We start from the raw sequence: 24,575 nt of genomic DNA on the forward strand, positions 1-24,575 counted from the left end.
TTTGTATGGCAACCGCACTGCCGGAGCGCCCAGGATAGGTTCGGTATTGGCGCCGGCTGTGATTGGTGCGCAGTCCTCCGCCCCGACAGTAGCCGGGCGATTGCCACGCTCGCCGAAAGTAGCCAAAAGTGCCTCAGCAGCGGTGATGGGTAATGCTATGGGCACCAGCAACCCTGGAAACACAGCAAAGCACCCCGGAACCACGGGGCATGGCCCTTATCTTATCGGCTAGTTACATGGCATATTTCGCCGGGGACCCGCGGCTGCCACTGCCGGCAGACCGTTTGCCCAGCGTGGATATCAGAACAGGCTAGATGGATGTGTATATATATCGCTGGGGATAGCTAGCTTGTTCTCGTCTCCATCACAGATCGAAATTCCTTTTTAAAAAAAAACACAGCACGAGTTGACACTGTGTCACGGTGTCACAGTGAAACACATAGCACACACTTAAAAAACACTCCAGAACGGGATTTATACATATATATATTTACGTAGACATGGCTCCCGCTGCTATTTCCCCACCCGGCAGTCCACGCCGACAAACCAACGGTGATCTATCCAGCTACAAGGGCTACGACCATGTCCACTGGTACGTGGGCAATGCAAAACAGGCCGCCGCCTACTACACAGCCCGCATGGGCTTCGAGAAAATCGCATACCGAGGCCTGGAGACCGGATCCAGGGTCGTCGCCTCGCACGTCGTCGGCAACGGCGATATTACCTTCGTCCTGACCTCGCCCCTGCGATCACTAGACCACCTCTCTCAGTTCAACGACGAGGAGCAGGCGCTGCTAAAGGAGATCCATACGCATCTGGAAAAGCACGGCGATGGCGTGAAGGACGTTGCGTTCGAGGTCGATGATGTTCAGGCTGTTTTCAACGCCGCGGTGCGGAATGGGGCCACGGTTGTGTCGGGCATTAAGATGCTGGAGGATAAACAGGGGGTGGTCAAAGTGGCTACCATACAGACATACGGCGAGACGACGCATACTTTGGTCGAACGGGCGGGATATTCCGGCGTTTTCTTGCCCGGTTATCGAGAGGAGACGGCCAAGGATCCCCTTTCAAGACATCTACCGCCAGTCCCGCTGCTGCATGTTGATCATTGCGTTGGCAACCAGGATTGGGATGAGATGGACAGGGTTTGCCAATAGTAATATTTCCCCCTTCATTTCTGATACGGCGTGTAAGGGAGGAACCTGCTAACCCCCCTATTTCAGTTATGAGAAAGCCCTAGGCTTCCACCGATTCTGGTCCGTCGATGATAAGGATATCTGCACGTATGTGTTGTTCTCTTCCGTATTAGTTAAACATATCCAATTAACAAGAAACAACCCTTCCCCAGCGAATTCTCCGCCCTAAAATCTGTCGTCATGGCCTCGCCCAACGAGCGTGTAAAAATGCCCATAAACGAGCCCGCAAGGGGCAAGAAACAATCCCAGATCGAAGAATACATCAACTTCTACAACGGTGCCGGCGTCCAACACATCGCGCTCCGATCGGACGATATCATCCGCGACATCACGAACCTGAAAGCGCGCGGTGTCGAGTTCATTAAAGTTCCCGAGACATACTATCAGGATATGAAGGTGCGGTTGGAACGGGGCGGGATGAAGTTGAAGGAGGACTTTGAGGCTTTGAAGAGTTTGGATATTCTCATTGATTTTGATGAGGGCGGGTATTTGTTGCAGCTGTTCACCAAGGTAGGATCCCCTCTCTCGCTCCTAGAATCCTTCATCCCGTCAGGTCCTGCCTATGGGGGCTGCTGGTTGGAATCATGCTAACGGCGATATTCAGCACCTCATGGACCGTCCCACCGTCTTCATTGAAATCATCCAACGCCACAACTTCTCTGGCTTTGGCGCGGGGAATTTCAAATCCCTCTTCGAGGCCATCGAGCGCGAGCAGGCGCTGCGTGGTAATCTGATTTAGAGAAGCAAAAACACGCGACACGACACTATAGATGACGTCAATTTTGTTATTCTCTACGCATTTTTGGTTGGTTTTTCTTTATAATCGCATCATTTGTGCTGTATATCATGCGAATTCTGCTGGATGATTTATTCTTTCTTTATTTTCGACAATTTTGTGGCGGCATATGACGTATGGTTTTTGATCGTCCAGCCAGCTCTTCGTTTGGATATATCAGGCGGTAGATGTATATATAATGGGTGGATTGCCAGAAAGAACTGCTGTTGTTGAGAGAGGAAACGGTAAGGACCGAATGACTACTAGAAGCAGTTGGTACCAGGCCGAGGATGTTGAGTTCTTGCCTTAATCAGTGTACTACAGTAAAACAACATAGTCACCATTATCAAATTTTTTTTTTATCACATCCAGGTCTGGGCATTCTTGTCATCACTTGCCGCTGGAGCGTGCTTCCTCCCCGTTCTATTTCCGAGGCGTAAGGAGGCCGAGTAGTACTGCAACCTGATGATGGATCCAGTGGTGTCACGCTTAAGGGGCTACGTTCGTTCTACCGCCCTTCCGGGTTGTAGCGGTGAGGTTGTGTTATGTATTTCCCGAACCACCGCGGTCAAAACCCATTTCTCAACCATGCGTGCTCTTCGGCTGTAGCTGATTACGGCATATTCGACTCTCACTAAGCCCGAGAGTCGACGAGTTAGCTAGCTCGGAGGAACTTGTTATATCCGGAGAAGACATCTTGTAAGTAAAAGTGGAATGGGCCTGTGGATTATATACACAAATTTTTTCGTCGAATTCCACGACTGCGATCGCGGACGTAAGCCCGCCTCTTCACTCTGAAATAATGGCAATTGCTTGTGCGCCTAGTCCACTGCCGGTTCTTAAGCCGGTGGTTTTGACCTACCTTCGTCTGCAATGACATTGCAGTGATATCGTGTTGGCGATCCCTTCTGGAGCATGTAGCAGAGCAGTTTTCGCCTTTCCTTAACTGCTTGTCTTAATTGATATGTAGATCCGATGAATAAATAGGGCCCAAAAACATCCGAATTTTTAGGGATAAAGGTGAGGGAGGCTTGTCGCTCTTTATAATTTCCAACCCGGCCGGACTCTCCTTGCTCGCATACTGAAATAGTTACATGTCGCGCGGTAGAGGTTTGTATTCTCGAGAAAAGGATGGTGTTTTAAAAGATGGGTGCTGGATTATCCTAAACCGTGCGCAAGCGGAGCTCCGTTAATATCAAGCAACAATTGCTGGCGGAGATCGAGTGAGGTTGCGGAGTTGAGTTGGTGGATTTCCGCCGACTTTTCCTGTTCTGGACAAGAGCCCTACTTAGCGCCCTACTTACTTAGCCCTTCCTTAGTCAGCCAGCCCTTCCCTAGAACTCTGGGCCTTCATCCCATCCAAAAAAGAAACACGGAGTCAAATGTCGCTCGTTTTCGATGCAGGATTCCTCCGCAGCTGTAGCAAAAATGGCTGGCTCCCCGCAGAAAAGTCTGCTCTTCGTGTATCAAGGCCAAGCGCCACTCCGATTTGCGCGCCCCCACAATGCAAGCGGTGTGCTACCAGGGGCTTGACTCTACCTAGATAGCTATGGGACCATGGCCGGACCAACAGACCCAGTCTGCCCCAGGTTTCGCGTTTGCCAATGATGAGCTGATATTTTCTCACGACGGACTTGAACCCTCTGATTCGCTGGGGCTGAACGAGACCGATAGATCCTCGTTCAACGTTCGGACCAACGCGTCAGATTTTTGGGTCGGTTCAGCGGGTTCCCCACCGCAACGTCGAATAAGTTATGTCAGATGGTGCTCACTTGGTGAAATGAACTGTCAAGAACAACTTGTTCTAATTCTTTATTTTATTTTACTTTGCTTAGATATGTTATCAGTCCTTAGTGAAACATGGATAGGAAACAAATTAGTTAGAATATAAACCATGGACTATCTCGCAGAAAAGGACTGATTGAGCGCTGTAGGAAAATGAATGGGAAAGTCAACAAGAAGATTAAATGAAAACGCCACCCTTCAGCAAAAGCTTTCCTTAACGCGCACTTGTTCTAAAGAGGCATCCTAAATTACGCAAGAAGATAATGACAACAGAAATAAGGAAGAATGGGCGCGGGAATTTTAAGAATAGAACAAATGAACAAAGTGAGAATGAAATCCAGCCAACAGGAGAATACAGGTTGAAAGCAAACCTTGCTTCACTAAAGTAAAGAGGGGGGGAGGAAAAGAAAAGGGAAAAGAAAAGAGGAAAAGAGAAGAGAAAAAGAAACGAAAAAGAGCTCTAACCGCAACGGCCGTAAGGGCCAACAGAGCAGAAGACAAAAAATCAATTATGAATATTTACATTGACACAAAAAAATATGCTGAGAGCTTAGATATTAAATAAGAAATTTCAATTGAATAAGAAAAGCATAAGAAAGATAAACAAACTAAAAAATTAATGTGATGATTGACACAAAGTAGTTAAAATAACAGATGAAATTTCATGATTCATTGAGAGCTCATCTGAAGTGAAAGCTAAATTGAAAAATAGAAGAGTGAGATATGTGAAAAAAAAAAAAAAAAAAAAAGAAAGAAAGAAAGAAAGAAAGAAAAGAAAGAAAAAGAAAAGAAAGAGAAGGAAAGAGAAGAAAAGAGAGGCACATATAAAGAAGTTTGACATAGAAACAAGAAACAAGTGAAGTTGAAGATTAGAAGAACTTGAAACAGAAAATAAGAGATGTTGAAAAGAGACAAGAAATAGTGAAGATGATCATTAGACACAACTGAAGAGGCAGTCATATTTACTATATGATTATTTTTCTTAGCCATTAACTACCACACCTCACAGGATGCCTAAAAAAAACAAAAGGGTAAGAGAGTCAGCCAAATGAGTACACACAGATACCAATAACTCAAACAATGAACCAAGATGAAAGAAAGCATGGGGAAATCAAGAAAAGCTAAGAACATCACCTACCAATAACCAAACAAATCTTCAACTGCCTCTCATTCAATGGATTACCACATAGGTCCAACAACGGCTCCTGCCCATCAGGCACGCGCACATCCCACCCCCAGCACCTATCGATCTGAAACTGCTCCGGCTTGCTCTGAAAGCACGCTGGCTGTCCCGCACACACGAAATTGGAGTATAGCTTGAAGTGCGCGGTGACAGAAGAGCGAATGTCGACGTAGGGGAGCAGGGCAGGGGTATCCCTCTCGCGCCCAAGAGAGTGTCCCACGCCGTTTCGGGACCCGAACCTATCTCCGACGAGATCGAGTCTTGGGTAAGCTTCGTTGTAATAGTTGGACGGCTCGTCTAGGTGGGGGTTGCTGGGTCTGGAGTGGCAAGCGACGAGCGGTTCGTAGTGGGCCATGCCTGGTGGGTTGATGCGGGAGCTCCAGCTTTCCAGAGAAGGTTCCGCGGGGCGAGTGTCGTAGATGCGTCGGAGGTAGAGTCCTACGCTGCTCGCTTTGGGGATGGTGTTGTGGCAGAGATAGAGGACCCATGTTGCACCTGCGTACCAGAAAGGAGACGAGAATAATCGTTGCCTATTTTCCAGTGTGGCCGGGTGGGGAAAGGTTGTTGAGAATCTAAATGGCGGAAAGGGGCTGTGGTCAGGATGCGTGACAGTGGAATTGATTGGCAGTGGTTTTATGAAATCGCGACGTTCCCAGCCCATAACGAGATGACTGGTACGGAATCCTTGTTGCCCTGCGTGCTTGTTGCAGTCCTGATGAATAAACCCTCTTGCCTTACGCGTAACTGTAAGGTTCGACGTTGTTGTATCTTCCTTCGTAACAGGATATTCGCGGCGGATCACATCCCCACCAGGCATGGAGCATGGGTAAAAGCCGGAATCTATGTGGAAACGGTGTATTTGCGAGCGCTGGCGTGCGGGAAACTCGCTCATGAACGTAGCATGTCCGATATCCAATTTCAGGCTGAACTCATCAGCAGTATCGACCAGGTGCGCAAGCTTTAATGCCTGTACAAACGCAGAATGGATCACAGCCGGCTGAACAGGACGCACCCCGAAGATGTCACGATGAGACTGAACTCTTCGAAAATGCTCAAGCGGGATGTGCATGTATGCAATGTCTTCCATAATCATTTGTCGGATAGGAAGGATGTCCGGGTGCGTGTAGAGATTGAGCCACTGATTGTGCATATCTTCCGAGAATTGGCGATCCGTTTCAAAATCCAGCTCCGTGTCCGTGTCGGCTTCCGGAGGGTCATCGGGAAGGATGCCTTCCAATTGACGTTTAACATGGGCAGGAGCTGAGGCGTTGTCGTTCAAGAAGGGGATTCGCATTTTCGAGGCTTTAGACTCCAGAACTCGGTCTAGAAGGGACACTGCGTACTCCCACCGCTTGAGCTCGGAGGGCATGTAAAACGCATCGCCACCAACTATGTCTCTGACGATCTCCGCGGGGATGTGATCCCAAACAGCGAGTGGCATTTCACAGCCACGTAGGCGCAGTAAAGACTTCGCAGCATCTAGTACCACTCTTCCTTCCTTCCCATAGTGATATTCAGTGAATATAGACAAAATCAAATGGATGTTCGAGATATCCAAGTGGTGCATGATATTTTGAACTGCCCATTTCAACGGCTCAGAGAGATCTAACCATTGGCAGGCGGCGAATACCCCGATAGGATCCAATTCGATCAAGTCCATAACTTTCCGACCGTACATATACTCAAGAGCAACTTCAAATCCCACTCTCGTGATGTTTGGGTCCATTTCATCGGGAAAGATTGAAAGTACGTGGTTGCCAGTTTCATTCCATTGGCCGGAAAGCATGGCAGCAAAGTAAGGGACTCTCTCGAGGATACAGCGATGCAAACTGTAAGTTGACTCAAAAGCGTTAACGGTGACATCGGCTTTACATTCTACAGCACCGCCAGGCATAACCGTCACTGTAGATATTGAGCCAATGGGAAGATACGCTCCAGCTAAACAAAGAAATCACAATCAGTCATTCTATAAGAGGAGGGGGACAGGGGGGGAAGGGCATTTTACCTATTACAGAGGCGGGATCTGCCATGGTGTAGTCGCAATCCAAAAAATCAGCGTTGAGGCTAGCTTCCGCGGTTAACGCGGCATAGGAGCGTGGATTTGCGGTTTCTCGGGAAACCTGTGCTTTCCTTGGCCATGAACTTATCAAGTTTAGCCACTCCGATGAAGGCGACTCTAAACTGCTGGAGGCGGACTTGTTGCGCGCCCGTCTGGACTTCTGAGGCCGAACAACACTCGATGGCAATGGGAGGGTGGCAGAGGCAGCCGTAGGTGGGGCGCGCTTACAGCTTCGCGTTCTGCCTATGTCTTTCGACAATGAGGATATCAGAGCACTGATAACCTGTACAGGACAGTAATGACTCGGGTGGATTAAGGGGCTTTTGCAGGAAATGGATGAGGATGAACAGCAGTTGTTCATTGGAGCTTTCACATTTTGCAAAGGGCTGTCTTCCTGTTTCGATGAAAAAGGCGACAACAACACTTTTTTCTCTAGGTGGTTCTGGAGAGATTGATAAGATTGATGGCCATCATTGTCAAACTGTGAAGTATTGTGATGATGATAATTGCTGGTAGTGACTGAATTGGGCATCATTTTCTGCCACTCAGCACTGTATCTCTGTCGATCTCTGTGCATTGTCTTAACAGAAAGTCACTCTTTGACCTAAAAAATAAAGAAATAGCATGAAATCAAATATACAAGAATTCAATGCTTATACTGGTACTTGGTGCAATCACAACAGAGCAGATGAGAGGGATATCTTATACCGAGCTCCATCTCTCAAGCGCTCGTTCCGATAACCTCACATATTTTAAACTCAGCCGGCGGCTGCATGAACATCGGAGAAAGGGTCCTCTGGTTCTCCAATCACGAAGTATATGAGAAGTGGAGTTGTTCCTCATATTGGGTTGATATGATGTGGTAAGGCACACCTACCAACAGCAACAACAGTGAAGCAACCTTCAGAAAAAGAATAGCATGATATCACGGGGCAGGGCAGCCTTGGGTCCCCCTCAGCGGGTATACATCCCGTGCAACCAGCTATTCCTACTTGTCAACGGGTGCATTTGGAGCCCATCCACGCCGCCAGGTGGACACATCGCAGCCAAAGCGGCCATACAGAAGCGTCAACGTAGTCGAGTCAAGTAACGTCGTCGTCGTCGTCAAACCAACGCAGTCAAGCCCAAAGAGCAAAGGCGGTGACTCGACGAAACCATGCTGACTAAACTAGTTCCAATGGTGGTTCGGATAAATATTGCCGCGGAGTAGGGGCTTGGCGATCACGTGCATATTCGTCCCGCTGGTCTGCCCAATCAGGCAGCGGAAAGTTTGACCTCAACCTCTTAATAGTAGAAATTTCGCATTTGGATAGATAGATAAATATCGACGCATTGCATGCTACCGGGAATTGCATTGCGGGCTGCCAACTGCCACAATGGCCTCTGCCGTTCCTATGTTTAGGAGCCTGGCTCCCCGCTTTCCAAAGCAGTTCTTCACCTGCCGGCAATGCCTGCGGAAGGAACCTCAATTCAACAGTTCGTCGCGAAGATGGGTGGGCATGCTCCCTTTCCGCACAGCTCCAGGTCCTAGGTTCACGCCCTTTACGTCCGCTGCTGCACGGATACAAAGCTCCTCGATACTGAGATCTGCGCCCTTTGCTTCCGCTTCCGCTTCCACCGCGAAGGCTGCTACTAATGCCACCCCAGCCGGCAAATCCAAATATCCCGATGTGAGCAGTAAAATTGTCGCATATTGGTTGCTGGGGAGTGCTGCATCTGTTTTTGGGCTAATCGTATTCGGGGGGTTGACGAGGCTGACTGAATCCGGGTTTGTTTTTCACTTCACTCCCATCTACCTCTCACTGGGTTGATAATCTTTAATGAAGACCCAGGACATAACTAACATATATATGCCTCCCAGACTGAGTATCACAGAATGGAGACCCGTGACAGGATCTTTACCCCCATTCAACGCAGATGACTGGGAATCAGAATTCTCTAAATACAGATCTTCACCGGAATACCAGGTCCTGAACCCGAATATGACGCTCTCCGAATTCAAATCGATCTACTACATGGAGTGGATACATAGGCAATGGGGCCGCTTTGTGGGCCTATCCTTCGTCCTCCCAGCAGCCTACTTCTTCGCAACCAAGAGGGTTACCAAACCAATGGCTCTACGGTTATTGGGTATATCTGGCCTGATCGGATTCCAAGGCTTCATCGGCTGGTGGATGGTTAAGTCAGGACTAGTGGAAGACCTCTTCGCGCCCGGCAGCCATCCCAGAGTGAGCCAGTACAGGTTAACCGCGCACCTGGGCACAGCCTTCGTCTGCTACACGGCTATGCTCTGGAACGGCCTCGCGATCCTCCGCTCCCACCTCCTCCTCAAAGATCCCGCCAACGGCATGGAAATCCTCAATGCCCTCCGCCACCCCAAACTCAGCGTCTTCCGCAAATCCGTTGCCGGCCTCGCCCTCCTCGTCTTCACCACTGTCATGTCCGGTGGGCTCGTCGCGGGTCTGGATGCAGGCCTTATCTACAACGAATTCCCCTGGATGGGCGAAGGCTTAGCCCCTCCCACTTCAGAACTCTTCTCCGCTCAATATTCGCGCCTGGCCGATAGGACGGATCTATGGTGGCGCAACATGCTCGAAAACCCCTCCCTGGTCCAGCTCAACCATCGCATCCTAGCCTTAACGACGTTCTCCTCTGTCATGAGCTTGTGGGCCTATACGCACTTCTCCCCTGCTATTAAGCAATTACTACCCAAGGTCGCAAAGAAAGGGATGCACGGCGTTGTCGGCTTCACGTTCCTACAGGTCTCCCTTGGTATCTCCACGCTCGTATATCTGGTTCCCATGCATCTCGCCTCGGCACATCAGACTGGTAGCTTGTTGCTCTTAACATGGGTTCTTGTGCTTGGGAGCAGAGTCTGGCATCCGTCGCGCACGGCGCGGCTGCTACAGATGGCAGCGAAGATGAATAAGGGACCTGTGCCAAAGCCTGTTGCTGGTCAATAGGGGCCGGATGGTATCTCGCGTGCGTGTCGTAAATTTAGTGGAGCTTTGCAGATGAGCAAGGTTCCATTCATATTCTCTTGTGTTCTTATACTATGTATTTTATCTATCCCTCTATTTCCTTTTTAACACGCACATATCTCTGCTTTTGCACCCCTCTCTTCTCCCGCTCACATCTATTGTATATACTTCATCCACCGATAGCCAACGATCTACATGTTCATAGTCACTTCTAGCATGATTATCTTAATATCACAATATCAGTTGTAAAACATGTCTACCTAATCTACGCCGGCTCCTCACACCCTTCAAGATATTCACATCCTGGCATCAAACATCCAAGCTTGACTCCCTGCAAGACTCAAAAATTACCATAGAAAAACTCGGGGGAAAAAAAAAAAGGAAAAATCACAAACAAATATATATCATACCTTAATTTTTTGTCTCCATGTTGCTTCCATATGGTGGCAGGTATTATATATTCCTACACAGCAATATTGAAACGGCGAGTTACACAGCAGCATCAAAGAATAGGGAGTTAAGCAGACAGCAAATAAAATGAAAGCGGTACTCCGTACACGGTAAGAAAGACGCGAACCACCGAACTAGAGATCAAAGAAATGACATTTCCTTATTTTCCCCACTGTTCTGCATACTTATGTGGATGGACAAGGAAGTAATATCATGGCTCTGTTATAAAGATACAGTACAAGCCGAAGAATGGCAACGTAAGAAGATAAGAGCAGAGAACAGAGGGAATGGTATAACACATCTTGAGATGTTAAGGAGTTTTTCAATTAAGACAAAGTCAGATACTGCAGTAGAAAAACAGACAGGATACAAAATGGATTGCTGTTGTTGCTGAGGCGAAAGGAGAGACTCAGCGCCGACCAAAAAAGAGAACGCCTGAATGCAGAAGAGAAACATGAAACAGAGTTGGGTATTTGCTAGCTCATTTCCAGTAAATGATAAATAAAAGGGTCCAAAATCAGAGCCAAACAAGGATTATAAATTCAGCTGTCATGTAGCAGGAAGCTTGCAGAATATGGTCAGCATGATATAACTGATCAAACAAGAGTTACAGGAAATATAAAGATGCATCAGCAAACAAGAAAGAAAAAGGAGTGAAGATTTCATCAAATCTCATGTTTCAATCCCTCTGCATCTTCTTTTCAAAAAGATGAGACATGATATGAAAATAGATTCTCAGAACAAATTTGAACAGTGCAAACAACAATATCATCCATCCAATCATCAGACATCACATCATTAAACCAAATCCCAAAAATCCCAAGACATAAACTGCACACACAAGCCCTCCTGGTATTTATAACAAAAGCAAATTCCTAACTCCAAACCACCATTATTCACTATATTGTTGTTGCTCAACCACCTCCGCACGCACCCTCACCATCTCAACATGCCCTATCTTACCCCTGTTCCTCTCCATCCTAGAGTCCTCGCGTCCCCTTCTCCTCATCAGAGCTCTCATCAAGAAACGGGCCCCTCCAAATACGCTCTCGCCTCTCAACATCGCCTGAATCCCTTTTTCGTTTCCGGGCAGGGGGGTTGGGGGCAGGCGGCCGCGACTGGCGGGTCGTCTGCCTTTTGTCCCCCATCCCCTTCCCATGCGGCATGTGGAACGGGCGCCTATGACTAGTCCTAGGACTTCCACGGGGGGTGCCGGCATGTGAGAGACGCGCGTTGTACGCCGTTGCGGGGTGATCGTTGGGTTCCATGGGGACGAAAAGGGGGGAGCGTGAGTTGATTGGGGGAGAGTTGGTTCGGAGGGGGTAATTGTTGGAGGTGGGAGGGTGGGTGGCTTGGCTCTGGGAGGAGTTGAAGCTGGCACCTTGGAATAGGTTTATGGCGGTGCTGATGAGGATGTCGATCCGTTCGCGGGATTCAGGTGTCAAATCGCTGTAATAGAGACCGCCCCTGTCTTTGATCTTGCCTCTCGCGGGCTCGCAGGTGATTTCGACAAGGCTCTCGTCATCGCTGGTGTCCTTCCGTGCCTGGTTGGAAGGGGTGCCACGGGTGTATCGACGGGTGATAGAGCGTGCGCGAGTGCGTTTATTTACCGGCAGTTCATTCGCACCATTGGTGTCTTCAGAGTTAGTAGCTTGTGGGTCGCTACTGTAGGCGTACATGGGTCGCGAGACTTCCCCTGTCTGTGGATCGTGGTACGGAATATCCAAATCGTTATGTCGAAGGTTTGGAGGGCGTGGAGGGGGCTCAGGCTCGTCAACCGAATGTATCGAAAGGACCCCACCTTCCTTCTCATTATCGGAGACGACTATGGCATCCCCCACATCGTCGCTATCGTCAGACGCCGATATACTACCATCCCCGACTTCATCCTCTTCGTTATCACCTCCTTCATCCCCTTGATCCACTTCCTCATCATTTGCAGCATTGGGATTAAACACCGGCCCCCTAAACACCCTCGTGGCCGTGTGCTGCCCACCGCCCCTATTAACCCAACATGGCGTGCATATCTGGAACCCGCAGGTCGTACATCGTCGCAATATCGCCTTGTTATGGTTATTGCATTTGTCACACTTCGCTGTGTGGATGAGAATCTGCTTGAAGTTGGTATGCGGAGCAGCTGTATGTGGATTAAGAAGCGGGGGCGGAGCAGTATTGTTTAACACTGTTGGCGTTGAGGCTGGCTTTTTAACTACTTCTAACTGTGAAGGGAGGGACAGAGGGGAGACATCTCTGTCAGGCGTCTTCCCTAGGCGACTTAAGCTAGAGTCCTCGGGGCTGGACGGTGGTGGGGATAGTTTGAGGGATGTGCGCCTGGATGCACGGCGGCTGGATGCATGGGTTCGTGAGCTCGAATCAACTTGCTGAAAGGATAATTCGCGACGGGAGCGGGATGGAGGGGGCTTCGATGAAAATTTTCTCAAGATGGATGAGTAGTTCTTTGCTTCCATGGTGTGATATATCCGAGTGGGTGGACTATAGGTGAGAACTTAATGTGAATATTTCGACTGGATTCCTGTTCTGGCAGTGGAGAGTGATGATGGGAGACAATAGTGGAAGGCAATAGAGGGAGTCGTTAAAGTTTGCTGGATGTTAAATGAGACAGAGTCATATGCAAGATGATAGGAAATGAGGGCGTGGTGTGTTGTGATGAGACAGTTTGTAGATGAATAGGTTTCAAACTGGCAGAGGTCAAAAGGCCCCTGAGTTGACAAAATATCCAAATATTAAAAACAGTTTGGGAAAAGCAGAACAGCTACTTGACGATACTTCACTGCTGTCCTGTCATGAACAATGATGTGGTATGTTCTTTGAGGATGTAGAATGGAGCGAGAGAAAGGAGAGACACGAAGGATCTCTTTGATTGAAGGAGGGAATCAAGAATGAGGGTATACGGTAAGACAAGTGGGTAGATTGTGAGTTGGTAAAAGAATAACTCAAGGATATCGAAATGTTTAGTAGTTCAAATACTATCCCGCAATCTTTTTAATGCTGCTGAATGTCCAAAGATGCCTGGGGTAAATGTAGCAGCGAAAACAGACACACACTCTCTCCACGAGAAGAGCCTTCCTTAGTATAGGATTCAAGTGTAGACGATAAAGACAACGACAGAGACAAATGGAGAAAGGGCCTAAAAAATATTATCTCACGCTCCCAGTTAATCAAGGCGAAAACGCAGAAATGATTCTTGACGTCGCCAACTGAGGAGGTATCTTAGAGGAGCGGTTGGATGGGCCTATGTGGATGAAACAGGGTCAACAGAGGTAAGGATAGGTAAGGGGTGATAGAATACATAAAGAATCGCGATATTAATGCACGTATGAGAGAGGAAGCAGCCCCACTGGCAAGAGAAGAGCAGCTTAAATAGAGCGCAAAGGTCATATTCACGCATATTGTTCTATGCCATCTTGACCGCAGTGGGGAAGTTTCCAGGCTGTTAATTTGCTGTGGCCATCTGGTGAAATAAATTTTGTCCTTGGGAGGGAGTGAAAATGGCAGTCTCAGTAGTCATATATATATTCCCCGTGTCAAGAAAGACATAGGAAATGTAAAGATGACGAAATATACGGTGACTATATGAGGGGTGGGACTAGGGGCGGCCATATTAGAGAGAGTTATAGATTGTTCACTCACTGACTGGTGGGGATTGGGCTGTTTTCATTGATCTTGTGGCCATGTTGAGGGACAAACGGAAACCGAGAGGCAAAGGGAAAAAAGAAGGGGAAAATTAAAAATAAAAATAAATAAAATAAAAATAAAATAAAATAAAATAAAAAAGGCGACAGAATAGAAGAAGTATAAGAGAAAAGAGCTCCCTTATTTATTCCCTTTGATTTCTGTTTGCCTTGGGGTTGATTCCTTTTGTTTTTGGTCATGGATGCAATAGAACAACGGCGAGTTCCATGTGGAAGAAAGCGGGTTGGGGATGGCAGATTCTTTCATTGAAGGAAAGGAAAATAGAAAACAAAAAATAAATAAATAAATACTCATCGCCTCATTTTTGATATATGTATGCCTGTCACGTAATATAGGAACTGGACTCAAAGGGGGGAAACATAGCACGTAAATATTGAGTAAGATACTCCTTAGCATTCCTTAGAATTTCAGCAATAGAAATAAATGATATCCCAGGCCCATGACAAGGGAAACTATTGAATGACTGACTTCTAGTTTTTAACATTGTTTCGTAACCACTCCCATATCCAGATAGTCATCACTCATGAAATTGACACAATGCTTTACTAAACATTTATTTGTGTGCTGATGTAAACCAAAGTCAGTATTCATGAAATATTTAAAGTGCAGGGAAAAGGGGACTCTGCTTGGACTTACGAATTCCCTCCACTGGCAATGGTTCAATACCAGCAACCTCAGCCGCCAACTTCTCCCCCTTTGCACCTGTATGCTTCTCCTCCTTCATGAACGGGAACGCCAGCACCTCCTTGATACTATAATTATCAGTCAGGAACATGACAAGTCGATCAATACCCATTCCCCAGCCGCCAGTGGGCGGGAGGCCGTATTCCAAACTCGTGCAGAAGTTCTCATCGATCATCTGCGCCTCGTCGTCGCCCTGGGCCTTCTGGGAGGCTTGTTCTTCAAACCGCAGACGCTGGTCAAAGGGGTCGTTCAACTCCGTGTACGCATTGACGATTTCCTTCTTGCACACGAAGGCTTCAAAGCGCTCGCACAGCCCGACGTGGTCGCGATGGTACTTCGCGAGTGGGGACATCATCTGCGGATGGCCCGTGATGAAGGTCGGGTTGATGCAGGTCTCTTCGATGAACTCGCCGACAAGCTTGTCGAGCATGCGCGCGTTTGTTTCAGGCGGCGTGCATTCGACATTGACCTTCTTCAGGACCTTCTTGAGGAACGCGTTTGTCTCCATGGTATGCAGCTGATCTCCGGGTGGGAACTTCTCACCCGTGGCTTCTTCAAGGGCGGGGATCATTTCAATTCTCTTCCAGGGAGCTTTCCAGTTGATCTTGTACTCCTCACCCGTCTGGGTATGGAAGGTAGTCTCGTAGCCACCGGTGATGTGCTTCACGAGCCCAGAAACTAGCTCCTCGGTCACGTTCATGATATCGTAGACATCCGCGTATGCCCAGTAAAACTCACAAGTGGTAAATTCTGGGTTATGAGTGAGATCAATGCCTTCGTTCCGAAATTGGCGACCCAGCTCATAAACGCGCTCCAATCCACCAACAATCAACATCTTGAGATAAAGTTCCGGCGCGATACGCATGAACATGTCCATGTTGAGGTCGTTGTGGTGCGTGACAAACGGCTTAGCGGTGGCACCGCCAGCAATAGTGTTCATCATGGGAGTCTCCACTTCGATGAAGTCGCGCTCATCGAAAAAGCGGCGGATGTACGTGATCATCTTAGATCGGGTGATGAAGACATTCCGCGACTTGTCGTTCATAATCAAGTCCAGATACCGTTGTCTATAGCGCTGTTCCTGATCTCGAAGTCCGTAATGCTCCGAGGGGATCTGATGCAGACAGGGTGCGAGCAGCACGACCTCCGTGGCGAATATCGACAATTCCCCATCCGCGCGGTTCTTCGGAGCAGTGCGGCCTGGAAATCCAACAACGCCAATAATGTCTCCTCTTCTCAGATGCTCATGTTGGTGCTCGAAGGATACGTCACCCGTCACGTTCTGCGCTTGGCATGCGACTTGGATCTTGACCCCTTCAGCACGAACGTCGTAGAAAATCAATTTGGCACCTGCCGCCCGCTTGGTATAGATCCGTCCTGCGATGCGCAGTTCTTTGTCCTTGACTTGCTCACCCTTCTGCAGTGACTCGTACTGCTTAATGACCTCTCGTACATCATCCGTGACCTGGAACTTGTGTGGGTATGGGTTGGGGCTCTTCGTCTGTCGGAGTTTATTCACTCGTCCACTTCGGATCTCGAAGTATTGCTATATAATACATATAAAAGAAATGGTTAGTACTTAATGAATTAATTCTACTCCTTGACACAAATTCATGATTCCTATAGAAAACTCACGTTGGGCGTCAGATTGCTCTCCTCCTCCTCAGCATTAGCCTTCTTCTCTGGCTTGGGCGGTGCGGCAGCGGCCTTCTTCTCCTTTTCCGCCTCCTTAGCCCGATGCTTCTGTCTCTTCTTCAATTCCGACTTAGACACACGCTCGCCGGTGACTTCGTCAAGGTGCAGGTTGGCGAGGTTGTCGGCGGCGGCATCAGCGTCCGGCCCTTGGTCTGGTCCAGCCATTGCTGTTTATTGTTGTTGTGATCGGATCGTGTATGCGTGGGGGGCGAAGGAGGGGCAAGAAGCGGGGAATCACAAATGGTTTATTGTTTTGTAAGATATGTCCACGATATTTAGCCGGACGTAGGTATTTGCGACACACCCTAGAATGTGGTCAAAGTTTATGAACTCAATTGATTGCGGTGTTTGGAGAAATACTTTTTTGTGACAGTGTGTTGGTGGGGTTTCCGGATTGTTGGAGGGGATGATTTGCATGGGGTGAGTCAAGAAAATTTCCGGTCATTGACTTCTAATTTTTTTTTTCTTTTTTGCTATTATTATTGGAATGTATGAGCACAGTAGACACCCCTCCCTCTGGTAGTATTCGTTCAGTCATTACAAATTACAAATCTACTACGAAACTCTCAGTCGCAAAGTGACTTCCTCAAGTATCAAATATCATTCAGTGCTTTTTTTTTTTTTTCCCAACATGACTCAACCCAACATGAACTAATCGAAACCCAAAGCAAGAAACCCCCACTTCATTCCAGCTACAAACATGTGCCTAAAAACATCAAATCTCCGACATCAGTAATTCTCACTAGCAGTGGCCATTCATGCTTGCCCAGCATGCAACAGATCAAAATCGGCTGGACCCGCTACATCAGCGCTGCCAGCATCCTCCTCAATAGTACTCAATGAACCCATTGCCTTTCTAAGCTTTTCCTCCTCCTTCTTCAAATCGCGACGGCGCTTTTGGCGTTCGGGGTCTTCGACCATTAGCTCCATGCAGCGTTCGGAAGCTAGGTAAGAGATGTTGTATAGTGGTTAGCAACTTAGTTGACATAGAGGATGTATCGTATCGCCCTATCATTCCTAGTGGAGCTGTAATAGGTTGGATATCTAGATATATACGTCAGTTTACCGTACCGTTATTATCCAATATTCCAAGTTCCTTTATGATCACTGAATGAAGTTCCCGATCGCATTTGAAGAACAATTTCGTGTGGACGCTCTGGCAGAGCGTGTCCACAAAGCGGGAGCTAGCAATTTCGTAGTAGGCTCTGGATACCTACATAGAGGTAAAAAGGCGTTAGTTCAGAACGATTACACATATAAGTGATGATAGTTATACCGCCATGATTTCAATCTCCTTAGCATACTCGTCCTCCCCCATTTGGGCATCGGAGATTCCGCTCGGGCCGACTCGTCTTCCACCATCCAAAGTATCTCCACTCTCCAAGAAACGCATCACACGAGACGCCTGCCGTTTCGTTTTGAGGATATCAAGCGCTTCCCTCTGGGCGCTTTGGAAGGCGGCAGTGGCCATCGTGAAAGGCTTCATCTGCTCAACTTGATAAAATTCATTGGCGGCGCGGAGGTGAGGGTTTTTCAAAGACTCCAGGAAATTTGGAATTATCTTCCTCAACTTTCCATAGAGTGCCGTGCGCTGGTAAGAGGAAAACACAACGTCCAGTTTACCCATGAGAAAGGCTTCCATCAACTCATAGGTCGCTGTGAGGAACTCTTTCATGGGCTGCTCCCAATGCATCACGCTGAGCTTGTTCATCTCTTCAACAGCATAGGGATTGGCAAGCCCAGGAACGCCAGAGGCATAGGTCTCGCTGCTAATTTCCCGAATCTCTTCCAGGGTGAATACTTTCACAGGGCCTATGATTTCAGATCAGCAATGGTATGATTAACAGATGAAAATTATTAAAGTTGGTTTCATAGATAAATGCTAACCTTTAAATCTACCGAAGTGTTCAGTGGAATACAGATTTTGACTGGCCCTTGGGGTGTTATGCGTTATTGGCGATTTCATCTGTCTCTTGACACCCCCATCAGGCTCCACCGTGCCTACCTTACGTTTGTTAGGAGACGGACGACTTTCAGTAATCTCACAATCTCCCTCGTCGTCGTCACATGCCGCCCTGCCTACTGGATTCGAGGTTGGCTGCTTAGTAGTGAAGTTTTCTACCACAGCAAACGTTCTCATTGTCGGCCTAGTGACCAACAAGCTATGTTGGAAGTCGGCAGCAATCTTCATCCACTGTTTCTGGAGGGAGTAATCCGAGCCTAGCGACGTGCCATTCATATGTGCATGCATGGCATTATTCAATTCGTTCAATTTATCAGACAAAATAAATTGAATATTGGCAGAAGGGGGATCAGGAAGAGTCGTCAGCTCCTTTTTGACTTCTTGCGCTCGAGCTTGGAGTTGTTGCATAATCCCAGGTAAACTGAGCTCAATCTGCTGTTTCAGAAGCTTTGAGAGTGCCATTTGCAAGTTCCGCGTGCCGAATCTATCGCTATACTCAACCAGCTCATTTCTCCACGGTCCAGAGCTGAAAAACTCTTCTTCCTCCTCACGAGCTTGGCTGTGTTCGACTTGCGGGTTTGGGTTGTTGCGAACAACATAGTAGCTATGACCGACGGTGAACTTTTCACCACGGAGGATCTCCTTCCATTGGTCATACCCTTCCCCATAGCCTATGCGATCTGGCTTTGTAAGAACACCCAATGTCCTAGATGTTGCTCCAACCTCTCTGATGATCCTTGCAGCGCTGGAATTGGTGGCATCATCGGTCATAGGGAGGGTCAGGAGCACAATGCAGCTACTTGTCGAGATATATTGCTTCACAAGATTTTCAACAAGGGTCACCAAGTATTTCTCTGTATCGATTTCTGCAACATTGATGACTCCTGGTAAGTCATAGAAAGAGAGGTTAGGGAAGCGGGGTGCAGAAATATCCAGACGCACAACATTCGGGGAGAATTTGACTTGAGTGGTTTCATCTGTTCCCAAATTATTGCCTGGGATGTAGTCCTCATGAGACGCTGACGGATTGAGGGTAGCGCATTGCGCCCATTTCAGGGCATCTTGCACACCAGCTTTGTCCGTTATTGTCACGAAGGGAATCATCTCGGGGTCCTGGTCAACCCAGGGCCCTAAACCTTTACCTCTCCCACCACGGTTAGCCAACTGAGTGCTATAGATGTACTTCTTCATTAGGAAGATTTTGCAAGTCCATGGTGCATCTGGTTCACAGTCTGAGAGGTTGATCTCTAGGGGACAGCGAGTACAACAGCCAGCACTCCTGGGAACCTTGATCTCACTCATTCCTTCAATGAGTGAACTTTTACCCGTGCTCTGATCTCCCACAACACAGATTTTTGGAAGGGGTAGCTTATGATTTTCGATTCCCAAGTGGCGCAAGTCCTGGATTTTCTTGACTAAAGCTTTCATCGTCCTTGAAATCATATCAATGGAGTCATTTTCCTCCACGATCAGCGGAGTACTCTCAGCAACTGTCTCTATACGTATGTAGGTCGTTAGAATATCATATATACAACACAGGAAGATATGGAAGAGGGTACCAGGAGAATCCGAAACAGTGTGGCTCCCAAGAGAAATACGGTGCTGAACCATGCTGGCGTAGTGCACAGAGTTGTAAATAAAAGAGAAGGAAACGGCAGATATCCAGCACGCAAGACAAAATGATTTGAAATGGGAACCTCGAGGCCACGAAGCTAGTTCGGGGAAGCTCTTGGGTTGGCTTGTTTTGGAGGAATTTTCGAGGAAACGAAGTAGAAAGACAAACTAGAAGAGACAAAGTAAAAGTAGGGAAAAGAACGAACGGTTCTGATACTGCGATTCTACTTGTCTTATCTCCAATCTATAAGATAGTCAATAGGAGATAGAGAAGGTTCCTTTGAGATGAAAAGGATATGAGTAGAAGAGAGGGGAAGTTAGGGAGAAGGTTTTCCTTTATAGCAACACTTCACAGGACAGTAACAGAGAGTGATGCCAACCGCCATTGGTCAGTGTTATTGTTGAATAAAGCTGTAGAGAAATACAATACAGTGGTAGCCCAAAGTGTTGTGTTCCTGAGCGGCTCACTTTGCGGATGTCTTCACAGCTCATTGTTATGCAGGGGACTGACTCCTTTACAGGCACAAACAAGCCGTACCTGGGGAAGAGTAGATCCCAGAATATATTTGACATAATTACAGATCATGTATATAGAGTGGGTTCCTTCCTCTACAACGAAGCATCAAAAGAGCTGGAAATATCTGTGATATGTAGCTCCCAATTGTATACACATCAGAAAGGGGGAAGTTGAGGTTGAGGATCCAAAGGTTGCCAAACTGCGACTGCTGGATCACGGGATTTCTTTCTGGTTATTTATGGAGTCGAGTGAGTTAAATAGTTAACTTAAATAACTAGTTGACTTAGTTAACTATTTAACTAGCGGGGGAGACAACAACAAACCCCAAAGATGGGCAACTCTCAAACCTCACCGCCCAATATCGATTCGTGTAACTAACTATTTATTTACCAGTACAAAGAAAACGAGAATTACAGCTAGCAGTGCCAGCTCTTCAAATACAATATTTAATACCATTATTAGCGATTTCCTCTGGTTTATACAACTTGTGCCTGAATTCTTCTTGTTGTGTACTCCGAACCCCCGCCTCCAAAGTGTCCTCCACCGTATGTGTGTGTAGCTTCCTCTGGACTTTATCTTCAAAACTGCTTCTCTTGTCGCCATCGCGCCTTATTTAACCCCGACTAACCAAAGCCTTGCACATCTTCATACAAAGCCCCCCCCCCCCGGCCTCGAGAACCCATTTACGGCCTCGAGAACTTACCATCCATGCTCCAAATCCCCATCAGGGAATCCGATATGGCTTCCACAAAGGCCGTCATCCTTGTACGCAATGCAATGGTCCGATATATGCAATATGGGAATTTAAGCTGACAAATGGTCTCTTAGGTGGGCGGGCCTTCGAGAGGCACCAGATTTAGGCCTTTGTCCCTTGATGTTCCAAAGGTCAGACCATCTCCATACCCCTCACCACCACCACCACCCCTCCCTGGTGAAGCAAAATCCGCACTACCACCAGTTCATATACATACGTACGTGAGACTTATTCGAGGAAGATTTTACTGACGGGGCCCCATTTTGATATGCTTTCTAGCCGTTATTTGAAGTCGCTGGCCACCCCATCATCTGGCACTGCTTAAGAGCTGTTGCCAAAGTCCCTGGCATTCGAGAAGTCATCCTTGTAGGCTACTACGACGAAACTGTTTTCCGGGATTTCATCAAGGATTCCACCAAGGAATTCCCCCAATTCCGCATCCAATATCTTCGAGAATATCAGGCCTTGGGCACCGCGGGAGGCCTCTACCACTTCCGAGATGCCATTTTGAAGGGCCGCCCAGAGCGCTTTTTTGTCCTCAATGCAGATGTCTGCTGCTCGTTCCCGCTTGGGGAGATGCTCAAGCTGTTCGAAGAGAAGGATGCAGAGGCGGTTATATTAGGAACTCGAGTGAGCAATGATGCCGCCACCAACTTTGGCTGCATCGTGTCCGATAGCCATTCCAAACGCGTACTACACTACGTCGAAAAGCCTGAATCCCATATCTCCAACCTAATCAACTGCGGTGTCTACCTCTTCGCCACAGAGTGCATATTCCCCTCCATCCGCAGCGCAATCAAGCGACGCACCGCGCGGCCCCGCCTCCTCTCTTACCCATCTTCCGACAACCTCGAAACCTACCACGTCGTCAACCAAGATGAAGAGGGCGAGAAACCGGAAGTCCTCCGACTCGAACAAGATATTCTCTCTGACCTCGCAGATAGCAACCGCTTCTTCGTACACGAGACCAAAGACTTCTGGCGCCAGATCAAAACCGCCGGTTCCGCTGTGCCTGCCAACGCTCTATACCTCCAAAAGGCGTTCCAGTCACAATCCGAAGAAATCGCCACGCCCTCGGCGAACATTGTACCACCCGTCTACATCCACCCAACCGCCACCGTCGATCCAACCGCCAAACTGGGACCTAATGTCTCCATTGGGGCCCGCGCTGTCATTGGCGCTGGTGTTCGCATCAAAGAATCTATCGTCCTCGAAGATGTAGAGATTAAACATGATGCGTGTGTCCTGTACTCGATAATCGGATGGAGCAGTCGGGTGGGGGCATGGGCCCGAGTAGAAGGCACGCCAACGCCTGTCGGGAGCCATTCGACAACGATCGTTAAGAACGGTGTGAAGGTGCAGAGTATTACGATTTTGGGCAAGGAGTGTGGTGTTGGTGATGAGGTGCGGGTGCAGAATTGCGTCTGCCTGCCGTACAAGGAGTTAAAGAGGGTATGATATGATATTCCAGGCCTCATAAACTGCCCTATTTGTTTTGAAAGTAGACAGGAAACTAACGAATTATTTCTCGATGTTTAGGACGTCGCCAATGAAGTCATCATGTAAAGCGATCTAACCCATCCATTCAGTGTCTTATGCTGTATCTATGCCCCCCTTTTTGTTATGGCCCTCCATATACTCCCTCCCATTTTAGATAAATATTTTCCAGTCCAAACGTGAAAATGTGCGAGAAAATGCCTCTTTTTGTTTTGTTCTGCTTAATCAGTGCTATAATTTATTTATTTATTTTAAACTCATCATCTGAAGTCCGCTGTAAACATACGTCCCTGGTCGCGCAGAATTATTCTGATATTTATGCATTGGCTTCCCTAGCGCATCGGCATCCCGGAGCTTCCATTCGTATTCGCTGTCAATTAGCCGATTCTTCATGCTCCAACGGACTCCTCCAAGAAAGTATGATGCGGGAGGAGGATCATATGGCTTCCAGACCAACGATTTGAGGTAAAGTATATAAAACCTCCCAACAACACCCAGCCAGTCTCACAGGCTTGGGTATATATAAATGGTCATTGATAAACAGTAAACAGTGTGAAGTGGAAGCCGAAGAAAAAGCTACATTGTATTGTTTTTGATGACTATCCGTTCAACAAATCCTTTCTCAACTTCAAATCATAACGTACCCGAAGGCGCAGAACTAGTTACTATATCATCTTTCATAAGGTAACAGAGAGTCAAGATGCTCTCTACTCTTAACCGCCTCCCCATCCCCTCTCCTTCCACCGTGCGACTCCCCGATCCCAAGCACGCGTACCTCCGCTCTCCTCCTCCTCGGCATCCTACCTATCGCCGCGGGGAAGGAGGGAAACTGGTTATGTTGGAGAGTGTGGTGGTTGGGAGGTGGCTGCATGCGCTTTTGGCTGGGTGGTTGGTTGTCAAGTTGTCAAGGGGACCAGGGCTATTACAGTGTGATCCACGGCAGATTGATTGACTGGTGGCAGCCAGGGATTCAGGTTCTTTTTTTTTTTCCCTTTACAGGATTTTGTTAGCTGTTAGCGGGAGGTTGTTTTGTTACGAGTAATTTTATTTTCCCTTTTATATATACCCCTTTATCTCTTCTATTTTATCAATGTTCATTCGGCACTTAGCATTTATACATAGACAAGCAAGCACATGCATGAAGGAAATCCATGTCACTTAAGAATGGAGGTATATCCATCCAAAAGAACAACAAAATACTAGAGTATCAGCATGTCCCCATGCACAACGACCGCTATATATACATGTATATATTACACGGGTTTAATAACGCCCCTCCTCACCCCGCACCCTCGTCATTCCCATCATATGACAATTCGTGTACCGGGAATGATGCGTGCGTGGTCGAGGAATACGGAGGCAGCATGGGGTAACCACGTCGATGGCTGTGAAGGAGAAGAGCATTTTAGATAGATGGCAGAAGGAAATTCCGCTTGGTTTTCCCCAATGTTTCGCGCTGCAGCTGAGCAGTATAGTATGGTGCGGGAGAGCCTCCAGCTCAGCACGCCCAGCGATACAGTCCAGAGAACCAGAAAGATGATGATGCTGAAAGCCAACGGGACCGTTGCGTTGGGGGAACAGCAACAAAAATGTGCGCGACACCAAATGAGTATGATATAGATGAGAGAGAGTAAGGAGGCCAATGGCTGTTGCCTGTCGAGAAGAATTAGATTATTTGCCAATTCATCCGGATAGAAGGGGTATGGCA

At 47.7% G+C, this 24,575-nt stretch overlaps 8 protein-coding genes across 8 annotated transcripts; 4 read left to right on the forward strand and 4 right to left on the reverse strand.

The window, feature by feature from the left end:
• Nucleotides 1-65: 65 nt before the first annotated feature.
• Nucleotides 66-2,658, forward strand: BDCG_07759 (4-hydroxyphenylpyruvate dioxygenase 1). The gene is made up of 4 exons (XM_045423545.1): nt 66-1,156; nt 1,224-1,283; nt 1,349-1,706; nt 1,801-2,658. Exons 1-4 carry the CDS (start codon nt 501-503, stop codon nt 1,933-1,935), a joined length of 1,209 nt encoding a protein of 402 aa, XP_045278921.1. The 5' UTR covers nt 66-500; the 3' UTR covers nt 1,936-2,658.
• A 706-nt stretch (nt 2,659-3,364) lies between these two features.
• BDCG_07760 (uncharacterized protein) lies at nt 3,365-4,210 on the forward strand. The gene has a single exon (XM_045423546.1). The coding sequence runs from the start codon at nt 3,521-3,523 to the stop codon at nt 3,860-3,862; it is 342 nt and encodes a 113-aa protein (XP_045278922.1). The 5' UTR covers nt 3,365-3,520; the 3' UTR covers nt 3,863-4,210.
• A 207-nt stretch (nt 4,211-4,417) lies between these two features.
• BDCG_07761 (uncharacterized protein) lies at nt 4,418-8,178 on the reverse strand. Its single transcript, XM_045423547.1, has 3 exons — nt 6,945-8,178; nt 4,895-6,877; nt 4,418-4,770 (listed from the first exon to the last, which is right to left on the reverse strand). Exons 1-3 carry the CDS (start codon nt 7,573-7,575, stop codon nt 4,760-4,762), a joined length of 2,625 nt encoding a protein of 874 aa, XP_045278923.1. The 5' UTR covers nt 7,576-8,178; the 3' UTR covers nt 4,418-4,759.
• An 8-nt stretch (nt 8,179-8,186) lies between these two features.
• Nucleotides 8,187-10,812, forward strand: BDCG_07762 (cytochrome c oxidase assembly protein subunit 15). Its single transcript, XM_045423548.1, has 2 exons — nt 8,187-8,766; nt 8,860-10,812. The coding sequence occupies exons 1-2, from the start codon at nt 8,375-8,377 to the stop codon at nt 9,959-9,961; spliced, it is 1,494 nt and encodes a 497-aa protein (XP_045278924.1). The 5' UTR covers nt 8,187-8,374; the 3' UTR covers nt 9,962-10,812.
• Nucleotides 10,813-11,409: 597 nt separating this feature from the next.
• Nucleotides 11,410-12,897, reverse strand: BDCG_07763 (uncharacterized protein; the record flags this gene model as incomplete). The annotated part of the gene is made up of 1 exon (XM_045423549.1): nt 11,410-12,897. One exon carries the CDS (start codon nt 12,895-12,897, stop codon nt 11,410-11,412), a length of 1,488 nt encoding a protein of 495 aa, XP_045278925.1.
• A 1,799-nt stretch (nt 12,898-14,696) lies between these two features.
• BDCG_07764 (lysyl-tRNA synthetase) lies at nt 14,697-16,687 on the reverse strand (the record flags this gene model as incomplete). Its single annotated transcript, XM_045423550.1, has 3 exons — nt 14,697-14,707; nt 14,780-16,373; nt 16,463-16,687. 3 exons carry the CDS (start codon nt 16,685-16,687, stop codon nt 14,697-14,699), a joined length of 1,830 nt encoding a protein of 609 aa, XP_045278926.1.
• A 591-nt stretch (nt 16,688-17,278) lies between these two features.
• BDCG_07765 (dynamin GTPase) lies at nt 17,279-20,820 on the reverse strand (the record flags this gene model as incomplete). Its single annotated transcript, XM_045423551.1, has 5 exons — nt 20,045-20,820; nt 18,410-19,981; nt 17,799-18,334; nt 17,594-17,735; nt 17,279-17,466 (listed from the first exon to the last, which is right to left on the reverse strand). The coding sequence occupies exons 1-5, from the start codon at nt 20,094-20,096 to the stop codon at nt 17,279-17,281; spliced, it is 2,490 nt and encodes an 829-aa protein (XP_045278927.1). The 5' UTR covers nt 20,097-20,820.
• An 85-nt stretch (nt 20,821-20,905) lies between these two features.
• On the forward strand, nt 20,906-24,139 carry BDCG_07766 (mannose-1-phosphate guanylyltransferase). The gene is made up of 5 exons (XM_045423552.1): nt 20,906-21,381; nt 21,445-21,501; nt 21,650-22,822; nt 22,910-23,332; nt 23,419-24,139. Exons 1-4 carry the CDS (start codon nt 21,325-21,327, stop codon nt 22,934-22,936), a joined length of 1,314 nt encoding a protein of 437 aa, XP_045278928.1. The 5' UTR covers nt 20,906-21,324; the 3' UTR covers nt 22,937-23,332; nt 23,419-24,139.
• Nucleotides 24,140-24,575: the final 436 nt, after the last annotated feature.

The sequence above is a fragment of the Blastomyces dermatitidis genome (assembly GCF_000003525.1).
Source record: "Blastomyces dermatitidis ER-3 genomic scaffold supercont1.9, whole genome shotgun sequence".
NCBI lineage: Eukaryota > Fungi > Ascomycota > Eurotiomycetes > Onygenales > Ajellomycetaceae > Blastomyces > Blastomyces dermatitidis.

Bases quoted from the DNA above. Each gene is read 5' to 3' on its own strand.
- BDCG_07759 (XM_045423545.1), top strand. From the start codon at position 501: ATGGCTCCCGCTGCTATTTCCCCACCCGGCAGTCCACGCCGACAAACC. The intron at 1,157-1,223 runs GTAATATTTCCC...CCCCTATTTCAG, and splicing joins ATGGACAGGGTTTGCCAATA to TTATGAGAAAGCCCTAGGCT. The intron at 1,707-1,800 runs GTAGGATCCCCT...GGCGATATTCAG, and splicing joins TGTTGCAGCTGTTCACCAAG to CACCTCATGGACCGTCCCAC.
- BDCG_07760 (XM_045423546.1), top strand. From the start codon at position 3,521: ATGGGACCATGGCCGGACCAACAGACCCAGTCTGCCCCAGGTTTCGCG.
- BDCG_07761 (XM_045423547.1), bottom strand. From the start codon at position 7,575: ATGCACAGAGATCGACAGAGATACAGTGCTGAGTGGCAGAAAATGATG. The intron at 6,878-6,944 runs GTAAAATGCCCT...TTCTTTGTTTAG, and splicing joins AGATCCCGCCTCTGTAATAG to CTGGAGCGTATCTTCCCATT.
- BDCG_07762 (XM_045423548.1), top strand. From the start codon at position 8,375: ATGGCCTCTGCCGTTCCTATGTTTAGGAGCCTGGCTCCCCGCTTTCCA. The intron at 8,767-8,859 runs GTTTGTTTTTCA...TATGCCTCCCAG, and splicing joins ACGAGGCTGACTGAATCCGG to ACTGAGTATCACAGAATGGA.
- BDCG_07766 (XM_045423552.1), top strand. From the start codon at position 21,325: ATGCTCCAAATCCCCATCAGGGAATCCGATATGGCTTCCACAAAGGCC. The intron at 21,502-21,649 runs GTCAGACCATCT...TATGCTTTCTAG, and splicing joins TGTCCCTTGATGTTCCAAAG to CCGTTATTTGAAGTCGCTGG. The intron at 22,823-22,909 runs GTATGATATGAT...CTCGATGTTTAG, and splicing joins CGTACAAGGAGTTAAAGAGG to GACGTCGCCAATGAAGTCAT.